The sequence below is a fragment of the Fonsecaea nubica genome, assembly GCF_001646965.1.
Source record: "Fonsecaea nubica strain CBS 269.64 chromosome Unknown Scaff39, whole genome shotgun sequence".
Taxonomy (NCBI): domain Eukaryota; kingdom Fungi; phylum Ascomycota; class Eurotiomycetes; order Chaetothyriales; family Herpotrichiellaceae; genus Fonsecaea; species Fonsecaea nubica.
The window spans coordinates 187849-201039 of record NW_019173712.1 but is presented as its reverse complement, the minus strand read 5'-3'; the positions used below and the strand labels follow the sequence as shown (position 1 = coordinate 201039).

At 52.5% G+C, this 13191-nt stretch overlaps 5 protein-coding genes across 5 annotated transcripts; 2 read left to right on the top strand and 3 right to left on the bottom strand.

The window, feature by feature from the left end:
* Window positions 1–25: 25 nt before the first annotated feature.
* AYO20_06302 (40S ribosomal protein S26E) lies at window positions 26–522 on the bottom strand (the record flags this gene model as incomplete). Its single annotated transcript, XM_022644593.1, has 3 exons — window positions 26–240; window positions 322–449; window positions 500–522. The coding sequence occupies 3 exons, from the start codon at window positions 520–522 to the stop codon at window positions 26–28; spliced, it is 366 nt and encodes a 121-aa protein (XP_022499471.1).
* Window positions 523–1279: 757 nt separating this feature from the next.
* Window positions 1280–2833, top strand: AYO20_06301 (hypothetical protein; the record flags this gene model as incomplete). Its single annotated transcript, XM_022644592.1, has 2 exons — window positions 1280–1928; window positions 1992–2833. 2 exons carry the CDS (start codon window positions 1280–1282, stop codon window positions 2831–2833), a joined length of 1491 nt encoding a protein of 496 aa, XP_022499470.1.
* Window positions 2834–3682: 849 nt separating this feature from the next.
* Window positions 3683–4851, bottom strand: AYO20_06300 (hypothetical protein; the record flags this gene model as incomplete). Its single annotated transcript, XM_022644591.1, has 2 exons — window positions 3683–3858; window positions 3993–4851. The coding sequence occupies 2 exons, from the start codon at window positions 4849–4851 to the stop codon at window positions 3683–3685; spliced, it is 1035 nt and encodes a 344-aa protein (XP_022499469.1).
* A 935-nt stretch (window positions 4852–5786) lies between these two features.
* Window positions 5787–8385, bottom strand: AYO20_06299 (hypothetical protein; the record flags this gene model as incomplete). Its single annotated transcript, XM_022644590.1, has 4 exons — window positions 5787–5888; window positions 5944–7855; window positions 7906–8036; window positions 8086–8385. The coding sequence occupies 4 exons, from the start codon at window positions 8383–8385 to the stop codon at window positions 5787–5789; spliced, it is 2445 nt and encodes an 814-aa protein (XP_022499468.1).
* A 556-nt stretch (window positions 8386–8941) lies between these two features.
* AYO20_06298 (hypothetical protein) lies at window positions 8942–12767 on the top strand (the record flags this gene model as incomplete). Its single annotated transcript, XM_022644589.1, has 2 exons — window positions 8942–9043; window positions 9096–12767. 2 exons carry the CDS (start codon window positions 8942–8944, stop codon window positions 12765–12767), a joined length of 3774 nt encoding a protein of 1257 aa, XP_022499467.1.
* Window positions 12768–13191: the final 424 nt, after the last annotated feature.

The following is a 13191-nucleotide window of genomic DNA, read 5'->3' as shown; positions in this document are numbered from 1 at the left end:
ATCAATAATCAGAAGGAGAACCCCCTTAAGCCTGCGCGGTCTTAGCGGCCTGCTGCGGGTTGACCTTCTTGCCGTCCTTGTTGTACCGGACTCGCGGGGGCGGGGCACGGTTTCGGCGGCCCACGCGCGACCGGACTCGCACAATCTTGCCGTGGATGGCGCACGACACGCAGTACTGGAGCTTCAGGTACATCTTGGGGACGGCGTAGTCGGCGAACACGGACGCATCGGAAATATCACCTATCCCAATTCCTCGTCAGTCTACACAATTGTTCTCTCATTCCCGGTGTTGGGGGTTTTCCATCGACAAGAAGTACGTACGGATTGCTGCCGATTCGACCATGTTACGGATGGTGAATCTCTTGATGGCTTTATCTTTGGGCACGCAGCGAGAGCAGTTGGAACACCGAACAGGCTTGACTCTGCCTCTGCCCTTCTTGTTGCGACCACTGGTCTTGTCAGAAAATGGATTGGATGGCACTGGGGGATGATGGCATACTTGGAGGCTCGTTTCTTGACCATTTTGACGTTCGCTAAGGGTCAGCGGTTTTCGAAGGTATGCTCAAGAGCCCTCAGAGCGTTGTGAGGGCAATGGTGGAGGTGATAATGGCGGGATCGATAGGTGAGGTGCAGAGGAGCTGGGCGTGGGCAATGCGAAATAATTCCAAAAAGTGCATTTTTCGAGGTGCGGTGGGTGCCAAGTGTGACTTCGGCAGCTAGTCCCAAAACAGCTAGCGATAGGTCTGTAACTGGTAACCTCTCTGAGGGCTTGGCAAACGGCCTGCCTCCTACAAGATCGGTCAGATAGTCTGCCACTCGCATTAACCATTCAGTTGCTTCTGAATGCCTGTGGCTTACGTATGCATATCATCACCTACGCTGTACTCATAAGACTATCAGTGCAGCTTCAACACGGAGAGCCCGGAGAAGCGATCGTAGTAAATGCTATCAAATATTGCAGGAGTTTCTCTGATACGTGCGCATCGAGATTTAGTTTTGCTGTTGTATTCCTCCTCCAGATGGGCGCATTAATCGGACAGCGCTGCCAGACTCTTCAGAAGTTCGGATTGAACTGTTCGGTCGGACCTGGCGAGGCTGAGTGAGTCCTGAGGCTGATGTCCCGGGCTAAACTAGTCCCTATTGGGAAAGGCCAACCAATTGCGCATCTTTCCCTGCGGCCATGATTTTAAGCTATTTGTCGACCCAAATGTGGTAGTTCTTTGAGCAGCTGTTATCGCACTGCTCTCACGGCGAAGACCGTGTTGGCTTCTTGCTTACAATGTCGCTGTCAATATGCACAGAATGCCTTTCACGGCTGCGGATCTCATCGACAACTCCCAAAAGTCTCGCCGTCACCGCAGCGACATGGACTCAATCAACGTCCTTTCACAGCTCAGCAGCACAATATAAATCCCCTTTGCTGAAGAAGAAAACCTCTAGCCAATCCGGCAGCGGACCTCCCAGAGCTCGTCAATCCCAATCCGCACGCCTGAAGAAAAAGAGCCGCGAACGTCCCAAGTTACCTCCAGTTGGCGAACGTCGAGCCCAACGTCGTCGGATCGTCCTCTCCAACACCAATGCCTTACCCGTCTCGGATTTAGAGACATGGAGTAAGGAGAATTTGGTCGACGAGAAGTTTGTTGGACACATGTTGGCGCTTGATGGTGGTCTGTTGGATCAATTGAGGGATTCAGGGGCGTTCAAGACTACCCAGAACTGGAGTCTCTTTCGCAGGCCTGCGACTTTAATACGAGAGGAGACACTTCGCATAGCGAAAGAAATGCAGGATGTCAAGCAGGAGGGCAAGAAGAAAAAGGTCATCAAACATCTAATAACTGGCGAGAAGGCTAGTGGGAAAAGCGTTCTCTTGTTACAGGCCATGAGCATGGCATATATGGATCACTGGATCGTGCTGAATGTCCCAGAAGGTAGGCGGATTTCCATGTTCATCCGTGTTCAGAGGCGAGATCACTGACTTTCGCCTTTTACAGCCCAGGACTTTGTCAATAACACGTCCTCGTACGCGCCACTTCGACACGCCGAGGACGAGTCTGAACATATGTACATCCAACCACACCTAACCCAACTCCTGCTCACCCGCGTTGCCACCTCGAACGAATCCGTCTTGAAGTCTTTGAAACTCAACCACGCTCATTCCAAGACACTCTCCCTCAAGAACAACTCCACATTACTGGATCTGGCTCAAAAGGGCGCAGGTGACCACCACCTCTCGTGGCAAGCATGGCAAGCCTTCTACAAAGAGCTTACCGAGCCTGGAAAGGACCCGCGTCCACCAGTTTTGCTTGCTGCCGATGGCGTTGAACATTGGATGGGACCCACGGCATACCGCGATAGCGACCACAAAATCCTGCATGCGCACCGATTCATGTTGGTGAAGCAATTCGTCAATCTCTTGTTCACAGGCAACACGGGGAATACGTTGCCTTTTATCAATGGTGGCATGGTCCTCTTCAGCACCTCGGGCTCAAATACTCCCGCCTGCCCGACTTTCAAGCTCATCCTTTCTCAGATGCGGGCCTTCCAAGAGCACTCTATCTCTCCCGCGCACCCAGATTTCCCCCTGCCAAAGCCCTACAGCAAACCCGACCCGCGAGTTTTGGCTCTCTCTGGACCAGCGACCCGGGGAGCTTTGAATCTGCTGGAGTTGAAAGGCTTGAATAAACTGGAATCGAAGGGTTACCTGGAATATTTCGCAAAGAGTGGGCTTTTGCACAGACGCATCACAGACGGTTTGGTGAGTGAGATGAGAGGTTTGAGCGCAGGCGGCGTCGTGGGTGAGTTGGCAAAGTTGAGTAGACGGGTGATTGCTTGAATGCGGCGAGCTTACTCGATCGCTCTGGTCAGTTGTGATGGTGAAATTGCATGTAGAACAGAAAAGAGAAAGGGTTCTGAGAGTGTCAATCGAATTTGTTGTATTTACTGTACACCAGAGGATCGATGGAAAGCAGCCGATCTACAACATCGCCTGGCTTCGTCCCCATACCTTCGAAGAGAGGTGTTGTAACGAGAGTGCTTCTAGACAGCATAGCCGAGCTGACTCGTTCAGACCGAGACAGGGCATCCACCGGAGAACTACATCTGTATACCTAGGTATGTATATATATATATATATATGTATGTATGATGCAGGTACGGATACAGCTACCAATCTTGTGTTCTACCGTAACATAAGCCCACACACGCTGCTCACTCATGAGGCGAGATATCTCAAGTCGAGAGTCTAGAGGACGGCAAGATTCGAATCGGGATCATTTACTCTAGGGACGCAAGAAGATATCAAGACCGTCATCGACATGTTGGAGTGGTGTCCAAGGTTCTGGTGGAGGTGGGCAATGAAGTAATCACAATTGAGGGTCAGACACAAGGAGAAAGAGCAGTAGTTGTGTCCAGAAGATAGGTATGTAGGTGGGTAGGTAGGCACAGAGTATCTGGTATGTGTAGTCTCCTCCTCCTTCTTTCCTCTCCTCTTCTCAGGCCCGAGAGAGCAGCAGCCTGCCACGCTTGCGTTTGCGTCTGCGTCTAGGCAACCCAGCCGGCCATTCAGGGTTCCTTAGTCCCTCTCTTCAATTGTGTCTGTTTCACTCTCTTGTATTCGTCCTGCTTCTTTTCTTCTTCCTCTTTCAGTCTGGTCCAGAGTACCATTGGGCCGTCTGCCAATGGCCTAGAAAATTGCGAGGGCGTTCGGTGGGCTGCCGACTCCGCCGGGGACGTTCAATGGGATACTTGTCAAGAGGAACTCGTAGCGGCCGACTTTCTTGCAGTGCTCGCCGAGGGCCTTCAGGTCCCACAGTTCGCCGATGTTGAGGCCGAAGAGAGAGAGGAAGTATTGATGGAGAACTGGAAAGCGCAAGGGGTTGTTAGCCAAAGAGCAGACTTCGTAGGTGGATTGAACCAAGGGCAAATGAGTCAGAGCGTCCCACTGGGTCAACTTTGGGTGGTATAGCGAGAAGACAAAGGGAAAAGGAGCTTACCAAGGTCTGCAGTCGTGCCCACCCGGTTGCCTTCGTCCTCGAGCGTAGGAGGGAGCACCTCAAACGCAATCGCGTCTCCCGCAACAGCAGCAAAGTGGTGATTCCATACCCACTTGGCCGACTCTTTGCAGCCTTTGACGCCGACTGACTTGTGAGTGCCTAGCATGCGTTCCTGCTCTTCGGCACTAGCTGCCCCTAGGTCTTCTGTGAAGCCGGAGCGAATGATCAAGATATCGCCGTGCTTGAATTTCGTGCCCTGGTGAGCGGCCACGGCCTCGAGATCCTGCACCGAGATGGCGTGCGCTTCAAAGCAGCTATACTTGATGCCCTTGGCTTCAGCGTAGGCACGATAGTCGAGGAGGACTCCCCGTCCCACCAAGCCGCCACGGTCGTGCCAGTGGTTTAATGTGGGAAAAGCCTTGTCCAGGTCGACGTGGCCGAAATCCTGAATCAGCTGCTCCTTCTGCAGATCGGCGCCATTGTAGCCGAGGCCGGTGGGTTGATGGCTGAAATGTACCAGACTGTCCCATTGAGAAGAACATTGCGTATTGAACTCGACCTCGTCATCGAAGCCCGAGAGGTGAAGAGGGCTGTCTTTGAAAGAGAAGACCTTGTGCACCAAGCCCTTTCGTCCAAAGCCCGGCTTCTGAATCGCGCCGATGGGCCAGTTGAGCGATACCGAGACGCCGTCGCGAGCCTCCTTGAAGGCCTCCTGTACGACTTTCGGGGTCAGGAGGTTTATGCAACCAAGGTGGTCCTTCTTGCCGTCCTTGTCGAAGAGGCCCCATGCACACCCGTGGGGCATGCCCTCGACCTTGGGGAGGGAGTCGAAGTCTGGAAGGTTAGTGTAGTCTGCCATCTTGGAACAAAGAGCTAGAATGGAGTATTCAGTATTCGAGAGGGATCAGGAAAGCTGGGAAAGGAAGTGTGTATCAGGACGAGAAGTAAAGGGTCACACGGTTAAGTACGACTCGCTCGAGTCAGCGCGGGGGGACTCTACGACTCTTTTTATAATGTAATCGGAAAGCGGTCCCCAGCATATCAGATGCTCGTAAAGCTGAGCTGTGCGTTCCCCTGGGGACCTCAGAACCGAGTTCCCTTTCACCACGCGCGTCAGAAATAGCGGAGATCAATCCCCATGGAAAGTCTTCGCCAAAGGAGGGGCAAGTTTGGTGGCACGCTCCAAAACAACCCCCCTTGTTCCCCCTCCAAAAACCTCGGTAAACCAGGAAACGAACCCCAGGTGGGGAAAAGATACTCGAAGCCATACCTAAAGAGTACTGCGCAACGGAGGGAACGCGTGAGCAGGGATAACAATTGGGCGGGCCGCAGGATGGGAGGATCGTTGGTATATGAGAGGCCAAGAGAGGTTTGAGATTGGGGGGAAGGATGGAGAAGGATCGAAATCAATTATGACCGAGGTTGAAGCTGAGGAAGGTTGCGCGGGTTTAGAGCCACCGGATACTAAGATACAAGACCAAAACAGGAATGAGAAAAGAGGGCCCCAGACGACAGGATGAGGAGTCTTTGGGAACTAGAAGTCAGCGGAGCATGACTCAAGGACAGAATGGAAGATAGATGCTGCTTTTTGTCCTCCTTGAATCAATCTTTCAATCACAAAACCACTATATTTGGCCAATCCAAGCTGCAAGTCCAGATAGTGCCAGTTGCAAACTCCACCCTGTATCTGTTGCGAAGCGAAAACAGAACACAACAAGCCGTACACGTATTCGAGTAATTGTAAATGGAGAGTCGACAAGACGGAGCTGACCAACACGATCTGTCCTGTCCCACTCAGTCGTCGTCTGCATCACCCATGTCCTCGTCGTTATCTTCGTCGCTGTCCCCGGCTTCGATCCATACCAGCCGAGTTCCATTATTGGCAATTTGCCAGACCTAGAATCCTGAAGTTAGTAACCAGAAAAATATGACGGGAATCGAGTTCACTCACATCCAACAATTCGTACTCCTCCAGCGTTCGGAGGAATTGGTCACTCGTAAATCCTTTCGCAGTAACCAGCTCCCTGACTCGCCCGAGATTCAGCTCTCCCCTCGCACCCCGACCAACACTCGCCGCTCCCGATTCCCTAATGCCGCGAATCAGGTCGTATATCTTGGAGCTCACAGTCTGATCACCGTGCGAGCGCTGATCAGTGTACAAACTGGCCTTGGACACCTCGATCAGACGTAGTGCTTCGTCAACGTCCTCATTCACCACCTCGTTGCTGAACCTCAGTCGAGCCAGTGCCTGCGACAAGCGCAAGACGCCCAGTAAAGTACGTGGCGACGTGTGGGTAAATTGCTTTTTAGACCCTTCATCACGCTTTTGTTGTTGGCGCATGCGAACATATGCACCTACCATATAATCACTCACGGACTTCGGTACATTGGGTCTGAATGTCCGTGCCTGGGCGATATACTGTCTGACTTCGTGAGGCGAGAAGACCACACCTTCCCCTTCGCGTTCCGGATGCCGATTGTGCATGTGCACGTGGCAGACATGCTGAGCGAGCTCCTCATCTGCTTCCCGGGAGGGTGTATCGAGGATCAGGAAAAGAATGTCAAATCGAGAAAGTAGGGCAGCAGGGAGGTTGATGTTGTCCACAGGCGAGATCCGAGGGTTATACCGGCCATAGAGCGGGTTAGCTGCTGCCAGGATCGACGTTCTTGCGTTGAGGGTGGTAGTGATGCCGGCCTTGCTGATCGAGATAGTCTGTTGTTCCATGACTTCGTGGATGGCAGTCCTGTCTCCGTCGTCCATCTTGTCGAACTCGTCGATACAGCAGATCCCGTTATCTGCTAGGACGAGTGCACCACCTTCCAGAACCATCTCGTCGGTGACAGGGTCACGCATCACCGCAGCGGTCAGACCGACACCACTGGATCCACGACCCGTCGTATATACGCCTCGGGGGGCGACTTTGGTGATGTATTTGAGTAACTGAGACTTGGCCACACCAGGGTCACCCATCAAGCAGACATTGATATCTCCACGGATGCGCATTCCGTCACCCATTTCCTTGGTCACGCCGCCAATGAGGAGAAGAAGGAGTGCCTTCTTAACATCAAGATGCCCGTAGATTTCTGGCGCAATGGAACGAGCGAGGTATTCGTACATGTGTCCAGACGCTTTGTAGGATTCGATCTTTCGGATAATGCGCGGATCCGTCTTCAAATCTTGATAAGCCTTTTTGTGTTGTGTGATATGCTGTGCTTCAAGATAGGTATCCGTCAACAGACCAGCCCGAATAGCTCGGAACCCGGTGTATGGAGTGGGCAGGAAAATGCCATCAATGTCAACAACATCGCCAGGATTTAGCTGTCGCGCTAGACTCCCATTGCAGTGGATAGTCAGCGTCCTTGGGATGTGGCCAACAGGAACCTGGTCTGCCATCTCTTGGATTTTGACTTCCTGGAATGGTAGGAATTTTGAGGCGCGGGTTGATGGGAATAGCTGACCCTTGGAGTCGTTCTGCTTGCATTCCTCTGACGGGCACATTTGCAAGGGGGTGAATTGTTTGGAATATACCGGCTGAAAGATTTCTGAGCCGCAACGATCACAGGTGTAAGCTTGAATTCGTATGCTGGGCTTAACATCCGATACTCGTGTGGTGATGCCGCGCACAGTGATCAAGTGACCCAGGTGTTCCCCCCGTACTTGTCGCACGGCCAGCGTCTTTTTCGCGACATCGGCACCTGTAGGCGTTACAGGTTTGAAGTTCAAGGTGTACCTTCTGGTCAATTCTGGCGGAAATGTAGACACTGGGATGGCAGCTTCTGCATCTGCTTCGGCGACAGACGCCACAGTCTCGTTTCGTTTGGCTCTCTGCGCCATGATGATGTCGAGAACATCGTCCTTAAATCTAGTCGCGTATTAGAGCATAGTATGAAAAAAGTGAGGCAACTGTCATACGATATCTCTTTGCTTGGCTTGGGCATTATCTTGTCCACCGCGTCCGCAAATAAATCAACGTAGTGCTTCGTATTGTTTGTAACAGACTCGACGAGTCTCAGGTTGACCTCGTCACTCAACGACTCTTCAAACTGGATAGCTGTCAGCTGCAGGATACCACTGATTGAACCTAAGGCGCACCTCTTTCAAATCATCCAGCTCTATTACAATGTTTTGTCGCTCGCGATCTGCAACCTCTTGGAGCATTTCCATGTACTTCCTTTTGGGTCGCCTCCTGGTCCGGCTGTCATCTTCGTCTGCAAGGTCGTCCATAAAATCATACTCGTCGCTTGTGTGGTCGCCATCGAGGTTCAGGTTATTGATTGTTTCAGTAGCTGAATCTGAGGACGTCTTGGAGGTTTCGAACTTCTCTAGAAAGGTTTGAAAGGCATCGAGTTGCTTCTCGTAGTCAGCAATCGCTTTATGCTGCAGGAGCGCCATTGTTGCGTGCGACGGTCAAAAATACAGAGGAAGTTGGTGTTGGAGCGAGTCGAGCAATTCACAATCGACAAGGGGGGGTTGGGGCAAAGCTGCATTGCAGTCTGCAGAGCGCGTCGCGTCGCGCGTTAAGTGCTACTGCAGAGCATAGGATAAACCAAGTGCCAGGCCACTTTGGCCTGTTGCAGTCTAATGGGCCAATAGAAGAAATTTATACTGTCAGACAGGATTCAGAGAGCGAATTCTAGATGACTGAGTGGAAATCATTTCTGTCAGACAGTCCGCTTCTCCTTGCCGAGGCTTGATCAGTAGTGGCGATGGCCTCCGTGTCTTCGGAAGGCTATCTCGCCAACATCCCAGCTTCATTCATTGATTTTCTATATCACCATAACACGTTTCTAAACTACCAAGGCTTCTTGTTCATATCTCCACTCCTTCACCCGAAGCCAATCTTCGCTGTTCATGTCCTTCAGAGTCTGTCTCTACTGACCTGCAACGCTGCTCCCCTGATTGATTGGACCTACAAACCTCTGCTTAGCTTTAACAGCAATCCGAGAAAATGCCTCCTCCTGTACGCGCTGAGGTAGCGCTAGTATCCCTCCAGAATTGCCTCGTCAATCTACCCCCGGGACTGATTGCGTTGATCAGCAACACCAATGTCGTAAGCTATCCTCTTGGAAAGCCCACATTCTCTCCGCTCACATTTGTCCCAGCCAGCTCAAAATGTTGTTGTCGAACTACAATACCGGTCCCAGACTCTTTCCTCTGGCGCCGTCTCCAGTGGCAATACTGCTGGCTTTCAACGATCTGCTTATGTTGGTTGGACTGGCATGCCTAGCCGGACACGACCAGCATCGCTTCTGAATAACGATCGGGCACGGCCGGGGAGCAGAGAACAGGATGTTCAAACCGTTGAGATTGATGCAACGTTTGCAAAGTTGCTCGGACTCTCAGAAGGCCAGAAGATTGGCATTTTGGTTCATCTTGACCCGCCTGTCGCTCATAGCATCAACATCGAGCCATTGACACCTGCAGACTGGGAAGTTATTGAACTGCATGCCACTTTCCTGGAGTTAAACCTTCTATCTCAGATTCGTGCACTACCCAATCCCGCATACAGCAGTAAAACTACCGTTCAAGCGGAACATACCCATCCCTTAACTCTACATTTATCACCAACGTCAACCGCAAATATTATCGTTACCTCCCTGGTACCGCCTGTTCCAAACACCATCCCGTTTGCGAAAATAGCTCCGGATGCAGAAGTCATTGTTGCCCCCAAGACCCGGCCCAAATCTACCAGGAGTGACAGGCGAGATGCGAGGAGCACGGCAAGCAGGCGAAGCGGCAAAAGTGGTGTCAGCAACGCCCGGAACAGAACAGGTCCCGTGAGACCTGCATTATTCATGCGCGCAATCGACCGAGCAATGGCAGGCAGCTTTTTCGATGAAGACCAGAGCATATCCCAAAACGATGACAAGCTCTGCATCTGGCTCAGTGACGAAATGATTGCATCTGAAAGCCTCAGAGCCGCTACATGGGCAAACATCACTATTATAAAACCGGCCGGTATGAGGGCTCAGTTGGACAGTAGCCAGGTCAACCGACTCAAGGAAGAAGAGAACAGCGAAGTTGGAAGGCCGGCTTCTAAAATAGTGGCCCAGATCCTTCCCTGGTCCACCCCAATCGATGGTAATCACGCAGTCCTGTCGACTTCGCTTTGCCAGATGCTTGGTGCAGGAGGGATGGTCGGACTCATTGTCCGGGTCCAGGCTACTGGGCCACCCCTACCCCGTTACTCTATCAAAAGGTTTCAATTCTATCCGTTTCTGCCCGTGAATTCAAAAAAAAAAGACGGCCTCCAATTTGGCGGAGATTCGAAAGCAGCTAAACAAGCGCTGGCCGACAAGATCCGACTAACTTTTGCTGGAGATGAAGGACTGCTATCTGGGCCAATCACTGACGGAATGGTACTTCCACCCTCTGGAGATTCCTCCTCTGCAGCATCATTTGATGGCGGGATTCTGAGATTTCGTCGCCCTGCCGAGGTCGAAGAAGATCATGATAATTCGTGTTTATGGGTGCTGGGACAAGAGCAAGACCATGAATTTGAAATCAAGGCCGAAGTGCCCCGGCCTCTGGAGCTGACGACCATGTTTCCCACCTTCGCCCACGGAATACCTTCCAAACTTCCCGCTTTGATAGGTGTCGACGGAATCATTAGGCAATGCCTTTCAAATTTAACCCTATGCTCTTCTGTGCTGTTGACCGGTGGAGTCGGGTCAGGCAAGACTTCACTCGCACACTGCATCTCACAGCGGCTTAGGGAGGACTACGTTTTCAATGTGACGTACTTTGATTGCCAGAAACTGGTGACGGACGAAACCAGGGTCTCGACAGTGAAGGAGACTCTTACGAGGCTGTTCATGTCAGCGTCCTGGTGTGCACGCTTGGGCGGACAATCAGTTGTCGTGCTGGACGACCTGGATAAGATTTGTCCTGCTGAGACTGAACTCGAGGTCGGCAACGACAACGGCCGCAGTCGCCAGATCACCGAGGTTCTTTGTGCTATTGTACGCCAATACTGCAGCATTCATTCTGGCGTTACTATGTTGGCCACTGCACAATCCAAGGACTCGCTCAACAGCATCATGATTGGAGGCCACATAGTAGGTGATATAGTCTCCATCAAGGCTCCTACCAAGGAAATCCGTCGAGACATTCTTGTGTCTCTCACAAATGATGGATGGCAGCTCAATAATCGGGGCCACAACCGCAACCAAAGTGATACTCAAAGCATGTCAGAGACTTCCTGGATGGATCCATCAAACCCGTCCTCAAGGCCGACGTCTTCTGCTTCGTCACCACCGGCTGAGGGATTCCGTGTTGCACCCAGTCTCGACTTGCTCGATGTCGCCGGGAAAACTGATGGCTACATGCCAGCTGACCTCGTCCTTCTCCTGGCTCGCGCCCGAAATGAAACTCTCACACGTATGATATCAGAAAATGACGACTCAGATGCACCACCGACCTTGACGAAGGGTGACTTTGACGCCGCATTAAAGAACTTCACGCCTTCTTCCCTCCGCAACGTGACGTTGACCCACTCGACCACCACATTCTCCTCGATCGGCGGTCTGCACGACACCCGTAACACCCTCCTCGAGACACTCCTGTATCCAACAAAATACGCACCTATCTTTGCGCGATCTCCTCTCCGTCTCCGCTCAGGGCTGTTGCTCTACGGGTACCCCGGCTGTGGGAAGACACTCCTCGCCTCTGCCGTAGCGGGCGAGTGCAACCTCAACTTCATCTCTGTCAAAGGCCCGGAAATCTTAAACAAGTATATCGGTGCCTCTGAAAAGTCGGTTCGAGATCTATTCGAGCGCGCCCAGGCTGCGAAGCCATGCGTCTTGTTCTTTGACGAATTTGACAGCATTGCGCCGAAACGAGGACACGACTCTACGGGCGTGACAGATCGAGTGGTGAATCAGATGCTTACGCAGATGGATGGTGCCGAAGGACTTGAGGGAGTCTACGTGCTAGCGGCCACCAGCAGGCCAGACCTGATTGACCCGGCTCTTCTCCGACCAGGACGGCTGGACAAGAGTCTGTTGTGCGACATGCCAGATATGAATGATCGACTGGATATTTTGACGGCGGTCAGCGCGAAACTACGGTTGAAGCCCGAGGTACAAAATCGACTACTCAGCGTTGCACAGCGCACCGAAGGATTCAGTGGCGCAGACCTTCAGGCGCTCATGTACAACGCCCATCTCGAGGCCATCCACGACTTGTTAGGCGACAAGCCATCCGACCGGGAAAAAGGTCGGGAACTGGTCAACGGTACCAACAACAGCAGCGGTGGCAGTAGCTCAGGCGGGGGTGGGAAGCGCCGCAAACACCACAGCACACAAGGGAAGCACGATTTCTTCCACTTTCTATATTCGGCCGAGGAAGACGCCCTGGCAAGGAAGTCACTGGGCACGGGGGCCTCGACAATGGAGTCGAAAGCGGCCATTGCCTCGAAGATTGACGAATTGAAACTGGCGCGGAAGCGTGAAAAGGCGGCTCTGAAGAGCAGCTTCGCACGCCGGGCACCTTCCCATGACCTAGGAGGCTCGGGTGGAGGAGCTAGTGGTATCTACGACGGCACGGCTGACGGAGACGCCGACGGCGCCGAGGCCAATGGATCCCGCAAGGACGAGGTGGTGATTGACTGGCGACACATGGAGAAGTCGCTGGCAACGACACGCAGCTCCATCAGCCCCGAGGAGAGGCGACGGTTGGCCGCCATCTATCAGGAGTTTGTGGTGGGGCGAAACGGCGAGATGCCCTCCGGTCAAGGCGGCAGGGAAGTCGGGGGCCGGACGAGCTTGATGTAGATAAGATACATAAGCAACGACGTAAGCATGGCATTTCGGTTGCTATGTTTTTGATATCAGGGCCGAACGTAACAGGTCCTCGCTTATCTTATGCTATGGGGACGCAGGGACGGTGACTTTGGTCTTACCAAATATGTATACTCTGATATACCGCATGTGGATAGACAGACGTGTGGGCTGTAGGCTGTGTGCTATGGGTGTGGGTGTATTCCGAGGTCTGTATGTGTGTATACCGTCAGCACAGCCACCCCGGAGACCTGCGAGTAGCTGAACCAGACTAGATCAGACCAGGCCAGGCCAAGTGGAACGGAACGCAGTGTGAACTTCACTTTTCAAGGTACAGCCCTCATAGACGGATGGCGAGTCCTCGTGCGAGTGAGTAGTCGATGGATTCATGGGACCGCATGGCCTGGCATCCTGGGTG